Genomic DNA, 23,173 nt, shown 5'->3' with positions numbered 1-23,173 from the left:
AGGACATACTGACCGATAATTTTTGTGGTTTTCTTTTTCAGTCCCGTGAATTTATGAAATAAATTTTCTTTTCTTCCGGCCAAGGCACCATGTGAGTATGGATGTTAAAATGTTGCCCTTATTTGAACTTTAATTTTCTTTTAAATTCGCTTAGTGGGGGTTGGAGTCCAACTGGGTCCACTCGGCACGGCGGCCACTGATTGACCTGCCCCGGATGAATATGATGATGCAGAATTTGGTAGAATGAAGATAGCCAGGGGAAACCGAAGTACTCGGAGAAAACCTGCCCCAGCGCCACTTTATCCACCACAAATCCCACTTGACCAGACCTGGGATCGAACCCGGGCCGCCGCGGTGGGAAGCCAGCGACTAACCGCTTGAGCTATGGCGCGGCCCTTATTTGAACCTTACTAAGAAGGTTATACAACTGAACTCGTTAACTTACATAACTTCTGAATCGGCTTCGAAAGTTCCGAGAATTGTGGCGGCGGCCAAAATGTTCAGGTTAGAAAATGTTTGTCTTTCGTACTAAGTACGTAGTAGGAGAAAAGAAATGGTTAATGATTTATAAAGTTAAGACTTAAATTAATAGTTTCAGGCTGCAGACGTGAAGTATCTAATTAAGTACGCCTAGTCATTAAACTAACAATATTTATAATACGTCTGCATAAATTTTACAAACTTCTATCAGTTACAATCTACGTAACACGAAGTGAATACGGCCAAAGACATTGTTTTCTGCCCACAATATTTGTTGATAGAGACATACATTTTTACTAGCAAATTTAAACTATTATTTTTATTGCTAGTGGGGTGGGACTAAGTCCCTTGTACTGCGACTACTTCTGGCCTATTGTACCAGCCGCAGATGATCACCCAGAAGGTGATTGTGGAGCAATTGGTGGAATGAAAATTGGCAGGGGAAACCGAAGTACTCGGAGAACACCTGCTCCAGCGCCACTTTGTCCACCACAAATCCCACGTGACCAGACCCGGGATCGAACCCGAGCCACCGCGATGGGAAGCTAGCGACTAACCGCTTGAATTATGGCGCGACCAAATTTAAACTCTGTTTCTATCAATATATCAGGCGACTGGTCTATGTAAAATTCGGAATTTAAATTTTTGTAAACGGATTTTCAGGAACACTTATATCGATAGACTGTGTCATAGCTCAGGCGGATAGTCGCATTCTTCCTACCGTGGCAACCCGCCTTCGATCCCAGTTCAAATCATGTGGGATTTATGGTAGACAAAGTGGCACAGGAAAGGAGTTTCTCCGCAAAATTCAGTTTCCGTGGCTAACTGTATCACATTCATTAATTATCCTATCGGCAGCACTGTATAATGTCGATACGGAGAGCGTCATTGCGTAATAAATTCAAACAGCCCAGCCCCTCTTCTACGAACCGGCGTCTGATATTAAAATTTAATGCTTAATGGCTGACTAACCTGACCAGTATCAGTGTTATATTAGATGTGGTGCATTTTGAGATGTTTTATATATACGAGGTTTCGGGAGTTGCTATACTTCCGTTTCCAGGTTATCAGTAGTAAATGCACTATTATGAATCGATCATTATAATATAAAAATTGTAATATATGGATCCATATACAAATTACAAACACAGTAATTTAAGTTTGTGGAATGTATCGCCTGATAATGGTTTCATGAAATGCCGAAACATGTACAGAAATTGTGTTTTAATCCCAAATAAACGCATAATTAACAAGATAAAATTGAGAGCGAATTGTTTGGTAGATTTGTTATATATATATACACACAGTAAATACACTGATTAGTACCTGTTATAATATGTAGATGGCGACGTTTGACATAAAATCTAATGAACTACCATTTGGTCAGAATAACTGTCGGAAGGATCTCCTGAAGATGAGATTTGGGATATTTGCAGAAACGTCGTATATATCAGACATTCATTGGAAAATGTAAATGTTAAACATAACAGCTTTAAGTCTGTATTTGATCAAGTGCTGACAAAATCTTCCGAAAATCACGTAAATGGTTTAAACTCCGTGCCCGGATCCTGCACTCGGAGTCTCCTTGCAGTTGGCTAGTACTGTAACGTTTCCTTAAAGAGCCGCACGTCTCTGTCAAACTTCATTCTTTCTTTGCGTTTAATGCCACCTTCCCAGCTGCAGAGCAGTAGGTCACAAAGAACTAGAAAACGAATTGTAGTTCAGAATAAGGGAGAGTGTTTGTCATCAGCAGAGTGGCTTTGAGGGCTTTGGGATTCACATGCCTCTGAAATAAGGAAAAGATTACTTTCTGGGCAAAATAAGATTAGGCAGCTGGGGAGGAACCCTGAATCCTTTAGTCCGATATGAGTTGTTGTTAGACTTGATCTGAACCACCACGTGACCTCACGGAGAAGTCTTGCACTGTGCAGGGGTGGAAAGAAAGGGATAGTCAGTGTCCAAATTGTGGCATTTTTGTGACTGAAGAACAGCCAAACGACTCCAGCGGAAAAGTTCTATACTATAGTAAGACATAACTGCAAATATTCAGAACATCTTAAGCCTGCAATTAACCTGCGTGTCTAACAATATACTTTGTAATAATCTAGAACAGGTTTCTCTTTCCATATCCTTATGAATTATCCACATATATCTGTTTGTCTCTCCATCCCTGGCCCTGATATGACCCTTTGTCTAGGACAGGAATAATGCAGTCAGAGGGCATGGTGACGAGACGTTCTTGTAATTACCTGCAATTTGGATTCTCCATGTTGTGGTATAAAGGGGAGAAGAGGAATGCATTAAGATACTGGTGGGAAAGCCAGAAGGAAAGAGACAACTGGGAAGACCAAGACGTAGGTGGGTGGATAATATTAAAATGAATCTTAGAGAGATATGATGGGATGGTATGGATTAGATTAATATGGCTCAGGTTATGGAACAGTGGATGGCTCTTGTGAACACGGTAAGGAACTTTCGGGTTCTATAAAATGCTGGGAAGTTTGTGAGAAGCTGACCACATGACAGTTTTTCAAGAAGGGCTCAGCTCCGTGAGTGAGTGAGTTAGTGAATGAGTGATGTTGTGATATTGTCATAATTCGACAACCGATACATTTAAGTTACCTGATTTATCGGGTGTAGAACGTCTTCGGATAAAAGTCCATAAAGAGTTTTCTTATTGGATGACAGATCAGTTCTAGCAATGTTCTTTTAAATCACAGAATTATTTTATGCTGTTTTCACGAGTACTCTTGATAACGGAAAGTGGAGAGTCGGATTTCAGAGTTCACCTTTATAATTTAGATATTCAAGTGAAGTTGTAGCAATGTAGAGTTTATGCTGTGTTGAATGGGTGAGAAGGTGGCGTTGAGTAAGAATGCATTAACAGGGTCGGAGCCTATCTCGTGGGCAGAAACGCTTTCATGCGCATGTAACATCATGAGTTAAATCTGTCCGTGCCGAAATTCGATTCGGGAACATTCGTGCTCTTATTTATTCTTGCCCTAGAATGTAGACGTGATTATCAAGTACTTTCTGGTAACCTCTCACAACAATTTCTAGTGGATCATATGCATAAACCCCGGGCTCGGTACATTTATTGATCTCAGTGTAAAGGTAATTACATTAGTTGCCCCGGGGTTTTGGAAGCACTTGAGTATCGCAACAGTATATACAAGAATTACGCTTACAGTTGCTGCTCGTCGGTGGTGTCAAGCACGTGCACGTGCTGTGTCGTAGTGAACCGAAACTGGCATTGTGCTCGGTGTTTTAAGAGTCTGTAGTCTTCTTAATAGAGGTGAAGATAAGAATGAAAGCCGAGCTGTTGCGGGAGAATAGAAGTAGTAGTAGTAGTAGTAGTAGTAGTAGTAGTAGTAGTGGTAGTAGTAGTAGTAGTAGTAGTAGTAGTAGTAGTACTAGTAGTTATTTATAGGCCCTTCGCCTCAAAGGTTATTCCTGTTTTAACACCAATATCACCAAGAAATCAGTGATTCTGGCATCATTTCACATGAAAATAAAATCAAACTACGCAATTAGTTGGATCCGGCTACATGGTAGATTTGTTTGTTTCTCGCTGCAAGATTAAAGTTAGGAATTGTGATACAAGTTCCTTCCCATACAGCCCTACATAATGTTGAGGAAGCAGTGCTATCATGAGAAGTATACAGCCTGTTACAATGGACGAATGTTTCTTTGGGTACGATGAGTCAGAAATAAATAAACTTCATCCATTTATCTACGTGCCTTGTATTCATTTCGAAGTATAAACTCTTCAAACTGTGTTTAATTCTTGTGCTCCTTAAGTCTTTACATTCTAAACATATACGTATGTAAGTAAGATACAAGTAGGCTCAAATACAAATTTCTACTTTCCTTATTCGATGGAAATTGTTTACAGGTCTCCGAGTAACATTCCACTGGTATATAAACAATTTTATTCACTCTTGACACCTTTGTGAGAAAATTTGTTTAAAGTATGAATCTTCTCTGATGTACGCGGTAGCGTAAGGGACTACGAGTAAGCTACAAGCCGGAAGATCGCGAGTTCGATTTCCGACAAGGCCATTGGATTTTTCAATTTACCTAATTCTTCCAGTCGCATTATGGCCCTGGGGTCGACTCAGTCTCTAACAGAAATGAATACCAGGAATCTTCCTGAGGGGTGAAGGGTTGGCGGCCGGCGCGTAAGGCTGATAACCTAAGCGCCATCTCTAGACCGATTGTCCAGAAAATGTGGGACTCCGACTTCATACAATCCTATGGACTTTCACAGTCTCTTACAGGGATAGCCTTGCCTTTTACTTTTTACTTTTACGTGAATGGCTCCTCTGTTCTAGCCCTCTACGGTTATGAAATGTTGTCCTCATGAAGGGAATAAAGCAGAGTGAGTTTGCCAGAGAAGACAATGTTGACTAGATGTTTGGGTCCAGTAGACAGAATTACGTTAATATGAAGACGGGTTAACTCGCACAATATGGAGCTTTGAAATTTGTTCCCTTTATCGAATATTAAATTGATGAAATCAGGGAAGAAGAAGGATTTACTATGCCCTGAGGAAGTATGACAGGCCTACAGCACTTAGCTTGAAAACCTAAGGGGAGGAGAACACTTGGAGAAATTGAGTAGATTGTGCGATAATATTAAAATTTATTTGAAAGGGAAAAAGAAGTGAAGTGGTGAACTGGATTACACAGGCACAAGATAGTAGGTTCCAGGGCCATTTTGAATGCTGCGATGCCTAGCGAACTAACAGGTGTCCTAAAATGTGAGAATTTCTGATCAAATTGAACAAAGTCAAAGTCAAAGTCACATTGAGACTGACGCCTTCTTTCTCGGGTCCGAGTCCCTTGGGACTCGCGACCATATTTTACTGCCTCAAATTTCAGACTTCCTCTTTCGTCGCCTCCTACGACTCGCAGGGTCACGGTGGAGGTTTTCGACCCCGCCTCCACACGGGCGCAAATTGAAAAGCCAGCGGCGTCTCAGTAATGACTTCTCCATAAAGCTAATTGTGATTTTTTCCCACATTTAAAAATAGAACCAAAATATAATTCTACATTAAAGAGCTTTTCTGATATCCGCTGTTCTTCTCGTCTCTACGTACAAGGAGCACACATCTACACAAGATACCCATGACCGGGGGGGGGGCGTTCAAGTTGGCACAAAACAGCCGCAATACGAAGATAGAAAGAACATACATTCCATAACATAAAAACAATGAGGCCGCACATTAAGAATACTATTGACAAAAATGCACAATTCAAGTGGATTCCTTAAAATTTGTGTTTCCTGAGGATATCCCTATGAGGCCGAAACACGTAGCGCCTAACATACACGGAGAATGTATCAATCATCACTGACTCATGGAGCTGAGCCCTTCTCGAGAAGCTGCCAGTTGTGCAGCTACTCAAGAACTTCCCAGCGTCTTATGGAACCCGAAGATTCATTTCCGTGTTCACAAGAGCCCTCAACTGGTCCTTATCCTGAACCAGTTCAATCCAATCCATACTATACCATCCTATCTCTGTAGGCTCCACTTCAGTATTGTCCACCCGCCTATTATTGTTATTATTATTATTTTACTGCAGTTGGGTATTCACCCGGTGCCAGTAGATCTTACACTGATACAGACAAGGAAAGACTATAACATAAAAGAAACAATACAAAACAAAGTACATACAATAAGCAAGGTACACACAGTGCAAATCCAAACGTATCAAATTATAAAAGGGCACGTGTTTGTGTTCGTTTCACTGCACTCGAACAAGGTTACTTGGTCTTGGTCTTTCCAGTGGTCTCTTTCCTTCTCCATTTTCCCACCCATATCCTATATGTATTCCTCTTCTCCCCATTCTTGCTACATGCCTTACCTATCTCATCCTCCTTGACTTGAACATTCTAATTATGCTTGGAGAAGAGTACAATTTATGAAGTTCATTATGCAGTTTTCTTCAACTTCCTGTCAGTTCATCTCTTTTCGGTCCAAATATATATATGTGTGTGTGTGTGTTTTAATGATATTTTAAAAATTTTACTAACATCGTAGTGAGTTATATGTGGATTGGTGCCGTATAAATCTCTATGAATATTGTTGCATTACAGACGGACGAAGATCTGTAAATGATACCTGAGTGCAGCAGGATGCCGAAATATATAATATAATGTTGGTATTATGATTTCTGTATTGACAGTGTTCTTCTTCTTCTCCAAATTAAAGACTGGGTCATAGCCCCTTGTCGAGACTAAAGGAGTGTTGATCTCAGTATGTAAACATATACAGCAACATTTACTGAATCCATTAAACCATTCTATGCATTCAAACTCTTCTTAAACTAAAATAATTTGTATTTACGAGATCCGTATGACAGTCAAATTAAACATCGATTGTTTCCCGGAGCAGCATAAACCTGTTGGTCTTTATAACGTAGACATAGTGTGTTTTCTGTGACGTACGTACTGGATATTGAACTATTGTTCAGAAGAAATTCCTTCTTTTAACCATAAAATGATAGAAATAACTAAATTAATATTTCCATCTTCTGACTGGCAAAAAAGTAGGGAAGCCATTTGTGTCGGACTCATTACTGATGCCACATGGCAATTTTACTGACAATTACAGCTAGATTGTAGGAAACTCCTTTTGTCTTCGTGCTTTCAAGGATTAAACGAAGTAATGAAGTGCACGAGTTATTAGAGATAACCTTCTGGAGAACACATGACTGTATAAATGTAAATAGGGCAAGAATTTGTCTCTTTTCTGGCATATTACGCCATGTAGTCTGGTAATTTTCATAGTCGCAGCCGAAAGAACCTCAACTTTTGCAGAATTGTGTGTACGTAATCTAGTGAAGTCCCCTCGTTGGTGTCTCCACCTTATCGTGGTGAAGGGGTTTGAGTATGCCAAGGACACTGAGAGCTATACCAGCGGTAGCGTACCTACTGGCAGGGCCTCCCTTGCTGGACAGGTCAAAGGGTAGGCATCAGACGAAGAGGGACATCAAAAACCAAAAACTGATGCCGGAAGCAGCGTCATTAGCAGCGACTTGAAACACAGAGCAAGGAAGCTCGAGATGGTTCAAGTTCGTATAGCAACAGGCGTGACCAGAGTGGTTTGAACGGCTGTTGTACTGCGATGTGGAAAGCAAATGGAAAAACTACCACATTGTCACTTTTCCTGGATAGTCTCTTTCCAAAAACAGAAGATCGCATTAAGTTGAGGAACTGTTTTGGAAGAGACTGTGGACCTGTCGTCTGACAGATTACTGATGAATGAATGAATGAATGAATGAATGAATGAATGAATGTATCTAGTGAAGTACGTAGAAGTGTGTGGTACTTGTGCATGTATCAAGAGGTGTCACAGTTCAAGATGTGTCTTACAAAGGCATCGTTGTACGTTTCTAGCCTTCCCGTCCTTTATTTACGGCAAAATCGCCTCATGAGATCACCTTGCTCTGTGCGTATGTGTGTGCGTGCTCTATATTTCAGCTTTTAATGCATTTAATAGATTTTCATGACATTTGTTACGAAAGCTGTGCCAGTGGTTACTACTACAACGTCACACTTTCGCTTTCCTCTAATCATCATCACTAACAACACGGCGGATTCTAAATCTGTGATGCCAGATTGACATTAGCGCCACTGATTTTAGGGCGCTGAAATGACGGGTCGCCGGTCACGGTAGCCGAGCGGTCAAAGGCATGTACTGTTTTCGCTCGCTTGGAAACCGGGATCGTGGGTTCGAATCCCACTCAGGGATGGATGTTTAGTTTGTGTGTGTGCGTTTTTCTGTGTTTGTGTACAGGCAGAGGCCTTGCGACTAGCTGATCACCCGCCCAAGGAGTCCTACCGAATGTATAAGATCTAGAAAAACCGAAGTGAACGGAGAAGTTCATGGAGGTAGGCCTAGGCCCACTGGGGCTGTAGTGCCAAGGGGAAAAAAATTGACGGATCGTTATGGATCTTCCTAAAATATGCCACAGAGAAGTTTTCCTGTAGCGTGTAAATAGTAACATGCAAACAAATTAGCTTTCAGCTTGATGATGATAACTAATGAACCATTACAGCTAGACATGTGAAATTTTATACTGAGGTAGATCATATGCATAAATACAGAGTATTTGGTACTATAGTTTGTTAGTCAATAATTATGAAAATTATGCAAACTTTCGATCTCATGGACCGCCTCTGTGGTCTAGTGGTCAGACTTCCTGCCTACAGATCCAGAGGTTCCAGGTTCGATTCTCGGAGCTGCCAGATTTTCTGAGAAAGCAGTTGGTCTGGAACGGGGTCTACTCAGCCTCGTGAGGATAAATGAAGGGCTATTTCAAGGAGATGGGTGCTCCGGTCTAGAAAACCGAGATTAACGAACGTGGAGATCTATTGCACTGACCACATGACACCATCTGTCCGCAAAAGTTGACACTAACTTCGCCAACAAGCGATGGTCACTTGGTCGGTATAGTTCGCTTGCGGACTACAGGCCACAGAGTTTGTTTGTTTTGTATGACAGATTTAATGTATACAGGATTTGTATGTATCCAATAACTTCTTCGTGTGATTAAAATAATAATTCAATTTCAGTTCAATTTTTGTATTATTTATGTGCCGAGTCAACAGCCGCAAGGCCAATTACAGACAGAGCACAGGGTAGATATAAGTACTTACATTATGGACAAACACAACATAGAGTCTAAGACAAATTACAGGCAAGCACTGGAGGAAAACACAATAATGCAGACAAGTAAACAAACAAACAACAACACTAATAATAATAATTCCATTAAAATAAATCAATAATGCAGCCAAGTATGCAAACAAATGATAATAATTCAAATCAATTCTTTATTATTTATGTTCAACAGCCGCAAGGCCGCTTACAGACAGAGCACATGGTAAATACAAGTAATTAGTAAATACATTATGGACAATAATAATAGTAATGGAGTAATAGATCTGGAGAGATATAAATGCAAGCGGTGCTGAATTGTGTAATATGAATTATGCTCGGAATTCTATGCATAAATTTTGGCGAAATAAAAGCTTAATTAAAACAGATCGATTTGATCATTGGAAGATTTATTAGGCTGTATGAAATACTTATATTAAAACTTGCGTAGAAATTTAATTAATTGTTATTCTGAATGTATACGTACTGACAGAACGTCATATTCTCCGTAGAAATAAAATATCGACTTAAATGCTCTGCGTGCCAGTAGAAAGAATATTAAATGGCAGTTTCTGTCCTAACACACAACAGATGGTAACTTTATCGTATCGTCAATATCAGTCTTCTCTTTGTATCTTAGGTTATGGTATTAGCGTGAAGAATCGATAATTACAAAATTCATCTTCTTCAAGGTTTCTCGTAAACTCATAAGCCAGTGTAAGATGACGGTGTATTCGATCTATTCACAAGTTGGTTTCCTGGAGACACCATTCAGGCACTGATAACAGACATATCGTGTATTATGAAACAGTCTTTAAGGACAGGGAACTTAAGAGGAACGAAGAGAGGAGCGAGTTACTTTCTCGTCTTACAGTCCTCCCCTCTCTCACACGTCACATTACGCGGAACTTTCACGTGCCTGACGAGATCTCTCTCCTTTCATGTCTGTCGTGTTTGCCTACCCTCAGGGAACAAACAACCTGCCGGCTACATTAAGTTGGCTCCCTAATTGCCATCATGCAATCCAATTACTTCACTAATAAGGTGGAGGTACGTCAACCGAAATAAGACCAAGGGAACTTTACTTTTAAGAGATCAAAACCGGTCCCCTTCTAAAATCAAATTATTGAAACCTCTTTGATGTTTCTGGAATGGCAGAGTAGAAATATTTACGAATTCTCTTTCCAGATATGGAAAATATTTAATACAGAAACAAATAAGCGGGACATTGCCTCTTGACACTGTCTGGTTTGATATTCCAACACTACGGAACTCCTATTGGATATGCTTTGATGTACAAAGCGTTCCATTGGTTTGATTAGGCAGCAGAGTAGTACAGGGAATGAAGCGATTTATAACCTTCTGATGACATGAGGTCGAACTTTCAGTCATTAACTAGTTTATTCTATGCGAACATTTTTATTACTTTCTTTATACTAGAAGTTAAGCTGGAAATGTTTTCATTCAATGGTCAGAGGGGTAATAAGCTCTAATCCTCAGTTCATATGATATATTTGGCAAGAAATTTATGTTGTGTGCAAACTAATGCTTATGTTACAACTGCGCATGCAGGTTCGTGTGCGTTCGATTGTGTATGTTTGCGTCAAAACATGTTTGTAGTCTGTGCATGCATGTGTGAAATTATGTTTTTAATCTGCTCATGCAAGTGTGTATGTATGAACGCATGTTCGTAGTCTGTGCGTGTATGTGTGAAGTCATGTTTTAGCTTGTGCATGCAAGTATGTGTGTGTGAAGGCATATCTGTAGTCTGTGCATGCATGTGTGAAGTCATATTTTTAGTCTCTGCATGCAAGTATGCGTGTGTGAAGGCATATCTGTAGTCTGTGCATGCATGTGTGAAGTCATATTTTTAGTCTCTGCATGCAAGTATGCGTGTGTGAAGGCATATCTGTAGTCTGTGCATGCATGTGTGAAGTCATATTTTTAGTCTCTGCATGCAAGTATGCGTGTGTGAAGGCATATCTGTAGTCTGTGCATGCAAGTATGCGTGTGTGAAGTCATATCTGTGGTCTGTGCATGCATATGTGAAGTCATATTTTTAGTCTGTGCATGCAAGTATGTGTGTGTGAAGGCACGTCTGTAGTCTGTGCAAACAAGTGTGTGTGTGTGTGTGTGTGTGTGTGTGAAGACGCGTTTGTAGGCTGTGTACGACGTTCGCATGTCGTTTGTATATTTCTCGACTATACGTATTTATGCTGTTCTTCATACTTGGTTATGCTCCTCACTCACGTGATGTTTTGTAATAAAATAAACGACGAAATTCAGTGGCAGAAATAATAGTTATGCACAGTATTTAAGGAAAGATAGCTAAATTGCAGACAGGATTTTAAATAACATATGAATAACTATGACTACTCTATGTCACAAACGTACACAAATATACGCGGAATATACAGTGGTGGCAACTGTCTCACAAATTTAACTGCTTCAAGGTTCGGCCACACAGAGCGCTACGTACGCGACGCACGCTGTGTGGACTATGTTAGCTGCGTCGCAGAGTGTACACAGCGTACGTAGCGTACGTAGCGAACATAGCGAACATAGCGTAGCGCTCTGTGTGGCCGAACATTCACTGTTCGATGAGGTGATAAGGCCGTACATGATCTCACTACTACCATTACAATGTGTTAATTACGATTAACTATTTAAAATTTGTGGGATGTTGTCACACTTGCTTGACTGTGGGCAGTTCCCACAAATTTAATTTTAATCATGCCGCTTTACACGGGAGCCAAGACTCGAAAACAGACCATAATGTTTGCATGCGTTAAATTTCAGTGCAATCACACTTCTGTGTAAACTAAACTTGAAATTACTTTAGGACGTAAATCGTATCCGAAAATCGTATCCCCGGCCTCAGCTACAAGCTTCTAATAGCAACAGCTTCAAACAACTGAATCTCAGCAGTTCTCTAACTCACCAAACGAATCTTCACTAACTGTCCTGCCTATAACGTCCAGTCACGAGGCGCACGGAAAGCACCGATACTCTGTTGCTGTATCCAACTCTTACAGTGAAAATAAGCTTGTCTGCGAAGCTGTTACTTAGAAACGACTGTTGTGTGTTTACGTATCTCGCGGTCGTTGCTCAGCAACTGGTCTACATACTACAATATGCTTCCTTAATTTGTTTCCTTGAAAAGAACGGAGATAGAAGGAGGAAATTAAATTGATTTTTTCCTGAAACGAAACTGGTAGTAACAGCCGGGCAATTACTGACAAACCTAAAGCGCTCCATTAACAAGGAGTGGGGTATTCGGAGCTGACAGTTGGTCCAGACGCTAATTGCTGAGGCACAGCTGAACATCCTTACTGACAATGAGCAGTATTATTGCTGTTTCAAGTTACTGCGTCATCGCGGGGCAGAATGAATCTCATTCTGTCAACTGTCCGAGCAGAGCAGAGCAGATCTATCCTCACTGACAAACTACCAAAAAAAAAAAATAAAGAAATAAATGAACTTAATTTCAAAATATTGTAGTGTGTCGGGAGGAATAACGTGTTGGTGGTGTACCTCTTTTCGACAGGTAACAAACATTAGTTCGGTCTTTGTGTTGACTTAGTGTGACAGCTTTGTAAGTAAACGTGTTTTTCTCGAACAGATTATTGATTAACGGAGATATTGACCTTTGACTTACGGACTCATCTGCTTGTGATAGCCAAATGTTTCTTTATGGTTTGATCACATACATTCTTCATAAACTATTATTTTACTTTTTGTCCTACTGTATCATGTGTTATGTTTATTTTGCCCATAATTACATATTTCCCCTTCGCTGATATTTTATTTCAAGTTTTTATTTAACAGAACATTTCCCGGCTTGAGATATGTATTCTGTGATTGCGTTGAGTGTGCCGGCAAACGTCGCAGAAATTATCTTACCTCGTCACCTGTGAAACACTACACCACTCCTCAAATTCCGTTAGCAAGTTCATATGGCGCTGTTGGCACAAACTTGACGAGAACTGCGTCGTTTTATTACAAAGTGTCTCATGTTTACCTACAGAGCGAGATGTAATATAGGGTTCTGATGGACCGTTCCAAGATAATATTATTTTGTAGGATGGAACATTCTGCATAATCCTCACTTGTAGTCGTAGTATCAGGAAGCACCACAGATAGAAAATATAATCGATTATATCTGTTGTTACAAGCATAATAACCTTTCATGATCTCAGTAATTTCTAATAATTTTTGTTTAATTACATACTTATAATCTAATTACGAATATCCCGTTAGTTAATATAAACTTATTTTTAAAAAGAAACTTATTTTCATATTCAGAATTACTGGCTTTCTTACTTTGTCTATCGTCCTGTATTAAAAAACTAGAGAACATTCCATTTCCTCAGTTGAGGGGCGAGACACTTACTCTGTTGGGCCCCAGTAATTGAGGTCAGCTCTTGTCTGGTCTTATCTTCTACAGTCGGACGGACTACAAGACACCTACTTGAAGGGTTTCATTTCCCATGTTAGCTAGTGTATTCGTTGCAGCGGGAACTGCAGTAGCTCTGGCCTTCATTCCCGCCGTAATGGTCTGCCAGTGTAAACATTATCGCTTTTACGTGTTTACAATTGCCGCCTAGGCAACGATGTATTCACTGTTCCTTGTTGTGTGGGAAACATATGTACTGAGCTGTTGTCTAGCAACGGACTTCTCTATTGTGCTTTTCACAAACGCATTTAAACAAGCCGTTGTCTAGCAATGGACGCCTGCTCAGATATTCTGGCCTTCAGGCGGCACCCCACAATATTAAAAATATGAAGGAAATGCAAGGAACACAAATCCCGTGTTCCGCGAGTCTGTTCGGAAATACGCCTTCCCGAAGCTGCGCTTACGAACGGAGTACGATTATAACGTCTAACTAGCAACTTTTCTAATGCCATTACTTTGATCTGCAACGCCAGTCGGTTAGTTGATTAAACCTTCCCTTTGTTAGTTTTCTGTTTGTTGGACTTGAATGGCTGCTTTCGAACTAGCATTCGGTAACTGATTCTGAGTGTGATTATGAGTAACTTCAGAAAATTCTATGTTGTTTCGCACCTCGTTAACTTTCAGTTGTGTACCAAAATTTTGTGATTCAGAAAATGTCACATTTTAAGGAAAATTTAGAAATGTCTATTCCTGAAATGTGTGTATGTGAAAAAATGAGCATTCTTTACTTGAAATAGCAAGCCCCACATGAGATGAATTGCATATGACCTGCTCTCTCACATCTGTATTCAACGTCTGTAAGTTGACTTTCTCTCTCACAGTGCGAGACGGAAAAGACGTGTATGTCAGGTAGACGGTCCGGTTTCTGATGTTAAAACCTCTGAGAATGCAACGATCTAGCTGAGCAGTCTCCGAGTGTACTCTACATTGTGATGTAAATGTGCTGAAAAGAAAGTCTATGAGAATATATTATTTAATTGCTTTATTACAGAATACAGTAAGACGCTATCTTATTTGATATATGATTTTTTTTATTCGTAAACATGGCATTTCCTTATGTTGGTCTATTCTTCAATTTTTCAATATGTCTATGCTTCTCCGTATCTCTGTGCTGTTAATATTTTTGTGGCTCTGTAAATACTTAAGAAGTTTCCTGGAAAGGAAGATTAATTTTCCATGGAATGCATAGGCATGGAATTTTAATTAAAGTGTATATTGTCTTAAAATCTGTGACGACTATATATTAATATAGCTATTGACTTTCGGACACTACCTATCGCCCTGTTCTTTATTTAAAAAATAAATTCCGGAAATTAGATTTTCCCAATCTTCAAGTAAAATACTACTAATTTGGGTCCAATCGATAGAGCTAGTCCCTATTTTCGGACACCAGAAAGAACGTAAGACAAGATATATAAACCAAACAACATACGCCATCAGTGGGAGTTAAGGCAAATAGTACAATACTGCTCACGCGTTTGATAGTACTGTGATTTTATGGGTACTGACAGTTACATCACGAATGGCCATAGGCGATAAGCCTCATGTATGTGGAGTTTCGGACAGCTGGATGGGAGGACAGTAAGTTAAATGTAGGCCAACAAATGTGATGCAAAACAAACACAATGAGACTGATAGTGTTACTGCTGTACTTTTGTCGGTAAAACATCATCGCAGAAATTGTAATTAAGTGTTCAAGACCCAATATTAGATTATTATGCCTGATAGAGATGCATTTAATCGATGAATAGCTATGGCAATGATTACAGGGCTATTTTCCGTGTGGTTAGACGTGAAATATTGTTGATTCCCAGACTAGGTGATGCTGAGGCATATCGATCAAGCGATGTCCTGTCCCTCGTTACTAACTACGTACTGTAATCAATTGCTAATTGACTAAATTAACTACAATTTAACTGAATTGCCTACATATATAAATTAAACTGTGTCATAGGTCAAACAGTTTAGGTGTCTAATTTCACCGCTTATCCCAGGGTTCACTCAAAATGATATCAATGTGGGATTTGAGGCGGATAGTATCGTGACATGCCAACGCATTGCCAGGCAACGGCTCGATAAGCACCCCACGATAGAAGCACGCAACAACAGGACAAATGTTACAGCTCGTTGTTAAGCAGCAGTCAGCGCGCCAATGGACTGGCCAGATAGCAATCACGTGATTTGTGTTTTCAGTGTGATCCGCGCTATGCCTAGTGCTAGGAAAACGAACTGTAGACACGCCTGTACAAGGCGTTTTCTCTGCGTGGTCCGTGCCGAAGGTGTAAAGGGGACAACAAAAGTCGTTTGCGAGTAGTCGCAGCTCAGGAATCGTGAGTCAAGGACGTGAAGCCATCATGCAAATAATTGAGAGTGCAGTGGGGTGCTGTGTAGTTAAGAGTTATTTGCAAGATTTCGACTGTGAAGAGAAGACTTTACGTGTAACATTTGGAGCATGTAATTCAGTGAGACAGTTATATTTCTGTGTTTTAATTGCGTTACCAGGAGACGACTAGTGTGTGTGTGTGTGTGTGTGTGTGTGTGTGTGTGTGTGACAGTGAATTATAAAGTGTAGACATAGCGATAGCGCTATAAATATGTGTAATACCTGGCGGCGTGTATAAGGAATAAATAAACCCAGTCATCAAATCTAGAACTCCCGTTATTAGTCACTAATACACGTGACAATATGATACCTGGGCAGGTACATCTCAGAGGTTTCTCTGCCAATCAATTATATTTATCCACTACTGCCACTGATGTATTCCTTAAGTCCGACAAGCCGGCATATCACAAATGTCTACCTCAAATTGAGCCTCAACTCTGGCTAGGCTATGGCCAGACTCAGGTAGCGAACAGTTAAACACATAAATCACAATCTTTCGCAGTGTTTAGTAGATTATACACACACATGAGCCGGGGTGGCGTAGTCGGTATAGCGACTGACTATGGGGTGAACGACGGAGGAGTCGGAGTTTGAGTCCCGGTATGATCAAGAATTTTCTCTTTGCTACGTTGTCCAGACCCAGCCTCCTATCCAGTGGGTACCGAGGGCTCTTTCCCCGGGGTAAAACCGTCGGGGCGTGAAGCTGACGGCTCACCCCAGCTAGTGCCGAGGTTAGTAAGATGTGGATCTATACATCCACTCCCCCATATGCCTTCATGCTTAATTAGTTAAGCACGGGGACAACTTTTGCACAACATCATCATCATCATCAGCAGCAGCAGCAGCACCAGCACCACCACCACCACCTTCTTCTTCTTCTTCTTATTCTTCTTGTATGGCACGACAAACCAACGTGCTCCAAAGCCTTCCGTTTCCTGTGTTTCAGATTTTTATCTACAGATCTGTAGCACTCCTCGGACAGTCAGTAGGCCCCAACGTAAGTCAAGCCTCTCCCTTCAGAGGACAACAGAGCATAGAAGAGACTCAGACTTAATGTGTATCCATAACCAGACTGGCATTCTAACAGACCATCCCAATGTTCAACCGATAGAAGATACAACGCCTCGTAGACTGTGTAGCCAGTGCTATTGGCGGCATATTGACACCTATTGCCATGTAATAGTTTAATTAGTTATTGGAGAGGGTGGGTTTCCCCATGCACTTAGACCAGTATCGGTCCATTGTGCTTCCCTCTATGATATTCTACCAGTCTCTATACCCTACCGATATTGGTGCGTACCATCAGTCCCGACCGAGCCAGCGAGTTCGGCCTCTACTGGCTTGGCGGTATCTATAATGCTTCCCCCATCTATCAGAGGCGTTAGAGACTATTGTTGGGCGGGAAACGTCCTGAAATTTGGCTCGGTGATCTCCTTTGGGGATATGAGGTTCTTTTACGTGCCATAAAGCTACGACACGGGACCCACGGCTTAAAGTCCTTCCCGGAGGACTTACTTATATTGTAGTCGGTCAGTTAATGTAATCGAATTAACTCCATGAAACAGAAGTTATTACTCGTAATCGAATTACAGCACATGCAGGCATAATATTTTATTACGTACTCTTTTTGTTTTGTGGGAATATTCCCATCAGTTTCTGTGATTATGAACTGAGGTATTGACTGAAGAGTCCTACTTTTCCTCGTAATAACCACATAGGTCCTCGCAAGTAATATTTGACCACTAGAATTTATAAGAATTTAAGCAGTGTATAGAAATTGTAATTCTGTGGAAACGCTGAGTGGTGAATGAAATATAAGAACTTCATAAATGACGGCACTGCGTTCAGTAATTTCGTTCAATTTATATTTAATGTAGTGCATCTACTTCAGTGGAGCAAAAATTCACGAATCAGTGACAGTTATGACGTACATGAAATAATTACGTGTACAAAATGCCGGTAAAATGTGTTTAGAAAAGCAGTAATTCCAATTCTGCTCAAAAGAAGCATGTCAAAACTTATATATGGAAATATGGCAATAATTTGGTAAATGTTACACGAGAACGCCGGATATGGACGGATGTTGCGCAGGAGACTTCAACGGAAGCCATTACTGAGTCATGTCTCTCAAGGAATGTTGAAGAGAAATTTTCGACAATTCTCCTCTCTATTCTGTTAAAAAGGACAAGATACCCTACGACGAAATTGTGACTAGCACATTAATTTAAAATACATCGTTTCATTCTGAAATTGTTTTTAGTTACGATTATTAACAAATCGCACAGCCTGTAAGTCATTTACAAGCAAAAATATTTATTGAGATTTCATGGAATAAAATCTTAAAATACGGTAATAAAATTAGTTACAGCATTAGTAATTATTCGATCCGCCTCCAAATATCGTAATACATAGCGTGGAATGAAGTTTAGAAAAGAAAGAAACATGCAGAGACCATTGAGATTTATTGGCTTTAAAAAACAAGCCATTCAGAATTATGAGTATTAATTTATTTATTTCTTGAGCGTTACTTTGAAACGCTGATAGAAAATGAGCTATATAGCGTCGTATGGTAAGATGGTAGATGAATGATCAATTGAAAAGTGTCTTGAAGACAGCAGTCCTGGCTTAACGTAGGCTATATCCTGTCATTTTTCTGGATAAACTGAGTGAGACGACGAAATTCCTCCGTCATGATAGCCAGTCTCCTGGCCAAGAGTTGAACCCGTGATCTCCTGACTATGATGCAGGAATGCTACAAACTCAAACTCTAGGTTCGGTTCTAAATACTTCAATTCAGCTAAATCTTTTATATATTTACGTGTTTACTCAACAGATCAAAAACCAATTACAACATAAACACTAGGAAAGATGGAAGAAAACACATACATACAGAAAACGACAAAAGACAAAACAAGATATTTTGTGTCATTTAGACAGCAGTAAAAATTCGGAAAATACAATAGCACAAGCCATTAGATAGCGAGAGAAAGGTGAATATACATATATTAATACTGAATACAATTAATGTTTTAATAAAAGAAAGAACAATTATAAAATATGATTAAGAAAAACTGATTCGTTTTCATATACATCAGGGTCGCAGCAGACGATATTTGACAGCTGAAGCGCCTCCAGCAGAAGGAAGATAGACTAACATTATAGTATTCTGAGTTAGGCATCATTTAGTCTGGTAGATGGATGCCAAACTACGCGGCACCATTTAAAAAGCCACATCATGAATGAAGACATATGACTAAAGTATTTTTTTATTGCTAGTGGGGTCGGACTAAGTTTCTTGTACTGCGGCACTTCTGGCCTATTGTACCAGCCCCAGATGTTAGGTCAGGGTGATTGTGGAGCAATTGGTAGAATGAAGATTGGCAGGGGAAACCGAAGTACTCGGAGAAAACCTGCCCCAGCGCCACTTTGTCCACCACAAATCCCACTTGACCGACCAGGGATCGAACCCGGGCCGCCGCGGTGGGAAGCCAACGACTAACCGCTTGAGCTATGGCGCGGCCTATGACTAAAGTTACTTAATATGAAGTAGACCTATACAAGGTGTGCTAAACCATCCAAAACTATGGAATTAACATTGTGAGGTATTCAACAGCTCATCGGTTGCTGCGTGATACAGGAAATGTTAATATAGTTTCTCTCTCTCTCCTCTTGCTCCCACTTTGGAGCATAGGGCTGATTTCTCAGTTTCATGATCATTTTTAAAGACGGCAGGACTCCTTGGACAAGTGATCAGCCGGTCGCAAGGCTTCTACCTAAACACAGGACAATACAAACATAGAATAAAAGCATACACACACCAAACATCCATGCCTTGAGTGTGATTGAAACCCACGATTCCGGCTTCCGAGTTAGCGAAGACAGTACATGCCTTAGACCAATCGGCTACCGTGACCGACGTTAATGGCATTACAACATCGAAACTTTAAAATTTATTTCTTAGCTTTTTCTAAGAGCCATTCAACCGGACACTTCGGTATAGTTAATTATTTCTGATGTCAGATTTATCTCTAAATAATTCGGAACACTTTGTCTTGCGATGCGAATGTGGCGACATTGAAGTGGTTATGAAGTAAGCAGAACTGTGAAGGAAACCACCTTGCTCAATTTGAACCAGTTACCCAGAACATGTTTAAGTAAACAGAAACGCAATGTGACTCTTTTCCTGATTTGCTGCCTCCGAGTCGCTAAATTCATGGCTTGTATAATATTCGTTAACAGGTGCAAACTGCATGCTTATGTACTCTCTAGAACTGACTTTTAACTCCAAACCGATATTGTGGATTTACCGTTGAACACGCATTTTATATTAGATTACAATAATGTTGAACCAACGAGAGAACTACAATTAACGTTCAGCAAAGGAAGTACTATTTTATCGATCAGTCGAAGTATCCTGCTTCAGCAAAGTGTAAAATTATGTTGTTAACATTTCCCATAGTGATGAGAAAGGTGTTTTTCATTCCACTGAATTATAATTAACAATGTATTTTCTTATTATGAAATAGTAACAAATGCCTAATAATTATCTTTAAAATAGGCAAATGAAGTGGTATTAATTGCAAATTAAGAATAACGCCTGTAAACCTGGACACCAAATTGAAGCTAGTAAAAAGTCATCCCTTTTCAAGAAAGCAGAGACTCATATTTTATTTCCGAACTTTGAAGGCACCCACCACACACATGTAATGCAATATATGATCGTAGGCCAGTGTTCCTTGTAAGCTGTTTTTAATGAAGTAAACAAGCTTATCTGTATCTCCGAATCATTATTGTCTTGTGTTAGAATTTTTTTATATTAAAAGTTCTGTGCTCGTTACCTGTCTACGTATATATTATTCATAACTCTTTTATTCTCTTCGGTTTACTGAGACAAATATTGAATAACGACATTACAACTAACAGGAAACATGTCTTTCTGGCCCATGTGAATACACAAACAGTAACATCAAGTATGTGTGATGTTAACCAAAGATTAATAAAGAAGTTGTAGGCTCTAAACTGTAGAAAAGAAGATCCGAGATTCTTCATGAATTCCCCCAAGAGAAATACAGAGGAACGGTCTTCGTCTCACTTTCTGCATATCTCGCTAGATGTAGTTAGGAGCGTGATTGAGATTCTGCTTTAGGCTGTATGACATATCGATAATTCTTCTTCTGTTAACTGGGGATTTTAATGTGTTATTTTAGGAAGCAGGCCTGTGTACTGAGATATACATCCTGACGGACCGAATGCGAATAATTTTTTACAATTATTAACATCATATTTCAAAATTAAGTATAATGTCAGGTGTTGAGTGGCAATTTCAAATTATCACTTTACATAGACAGCAACACACATGAACCCTCTTCTGATATTTCAAAGATTTGGAAAAATAAAAACAAGTTCTTCTTTAACAACTTACTGCCCTAAAATTACATATATTTATTTGTTGATATCCGTAAGATTACAAGGAACCCACACAAGATAAAAACGGTCTTGAATATACGGACAGATGAAAATTGTATGTAGGGCCTATTAAAGATTTGTCATTGCTGTATATACCTGTAGGACTATAGGCTGGAAATCAAGCAGCACGCTGTCTCTAGCTGATATTTCGAGAAGATCCACACAACCACTCGTTAACGCTGTGTCACCAAGTCACTGGGATAATACCACATTTACTCATAGTTTTATAGGCATGTTGGATAATGAATTGAAACTTATCGGTACTCATCAATATGTGAATATGTACGATTTTCGATCACGAGAAATTTTAAGTACCTACAATTAAAAGGAAAACAGATATTTTAGAAACAAAGTCTTAATTTTTCAAAGTCGTAACGCTTGAAATAACATAAATTATTGATATTGAGATAAATGTTACAAAACACTTACCAGTGATGTCTGTAGCAACAGGGTGTATCACAAAGATAGTCAGGACAGTGAGAAGGAGTAGCCATCGGAGACCACCCCGAACACAGCGCACCGCGTTCGCCATCCAGTTACCCTGTTTTCCAGCGACCATGTGGAACAGAGATCGTGCCACATCACGACTGCCCCGCTCTCGCCAGACCGTCATCCTATATCGGCAGCGTGCACGAAAACTACGCCGGCGCCTCAACACATGCGCTCGCCGCGTGCCTCTCAACATACCGACGTCGCCTTCTCATGTATTTATTTGCTATTAATTCTTGTTAATATGCTCTCACAGCATTCGAGCTTTCGAATGATCGGACCGAAGCACAGGCGGGATATCTATCTATGTATCTATCTGTCTGTCTGTCTGTCTGTCTGTCTATGGCTCTTCAGCCCTTTGTTGGACCTTGGCCTATTTTTTTTCAATTTCTTGATCATTTACACAGTATGTAGGACTCCTTGGACTGGGCAAGGCCGCTACCTACACACACACAGAAGAACGCAAACACAAAATAAACGCAGGCACACATCATGCTCTGAGTGGGTTTCGAACCCACGATCCCAGCGTTCGAGCGAGCGAAGGCAGTTCATACCTAAGACCGTTCGGGCACTGTGATGAGCCCCCAGACGGGACATATCCCACTACGTCTTGATGTACTTAGGGTACCAGTTTGATGTACACGTATTATGAATCATGAGTTGGAATGAATGAGAAGGGAGGTCCTCTAGAACTCTTGCATTTGTTTGCAATGTGGAAAACTACTGAAACAATGTAGCCAAGGTTCGGACAAATTCTTTGTCACCAGAGGGTAGCAGTAGAGGCAGCTCATCACAAAAAATGTCGGTGTAACTGCATATAAGCAGTCGGAGCCGTATTACACCGCTTATATAATACTGTTTTAATGGATACCTCATTCAAATGTTTCGTAGATAAAAATTCGCCATATTTTGCAACATGCATTATTAGACTGCCACTTTTAGGTACATAAAATAGACATTTTGGCATAGACACGCTTTTCTGAATTTCGATTAACGTTTACATGTTCATTTTCGAAAGCTTTGTCGGTTAGCAGTGCTCTGAGAAACGACAGGAGACAGATTTGCCGCTAAGGAATTTCTTAAGCCCTTACTAGTTTTTCGGCACATACGCTAAAGTGAGACCGTGCGTGCAACTGCTTAATTGTCCAGTTTCCTCTTCCTAACTTTTAAAATCGATCATCTATCTTCTTCAAAACTTCAACAAACTTCTATCGGGCATCATCTCTTCCGCTGA

At 40.1% G+C, this 23,173-nt stretch overlaps 1 protein-coding gene across 4 annotated transcripts in view; it reads right to left on the bottom strand.

The window, feature by feature from the left end:
- Nucleotides 1–22,157, bottom strand: part of LOC111865147 (opioid-binding protein/cell adhesion molecule homolog) — a 309,054-nt gene extending 286,897 nt beyond the window's left edge. For 2 of the 4 annotated variants that reach the window (XM_023852915.2, XM_023852918.2), the window contains exon 1: nt 21,880–22,156. In XM_023852915.2, the coding sequence (XP_023708683.2) occupies nt 21,880–22,135 (256 nt within the window). In that variant the 5' untranslated portion in view covers nt 22,136–22,156. Of the gene's footprint in view, nt 1–21,879 lie in introns of all 4 variants that reach the window. The other 2 variants (XM_023852917.2, XM_023852916.2) reach the window with 2 other exon arrangements.
- Between the last annotated feature and the right edge of the window lie 1,016 nt (nt 22,158–23,173).

This window comes from Cryptotermes secundus, unplaced genomic scaffold (assembly GCF_002891405.2).
Source record: "Cryptotermes secundus unplaced genomic scaffold, Csec_1.0 scaffold92, whole genome shotgun sequence".
Taxonomy (NCBI): domain Eukaryota; kingdom Metazoa; phylum Arthropoda; class Insecta; order Blattodea; family Kalotermitidae; genus Cryptotermes; species Cryptotermes secundus.
The sequence above is the reverse complement of the archived record's forward strand: the minus strand, read 5'-3'. Positions and strand labels throughout refer to the sequence as shown.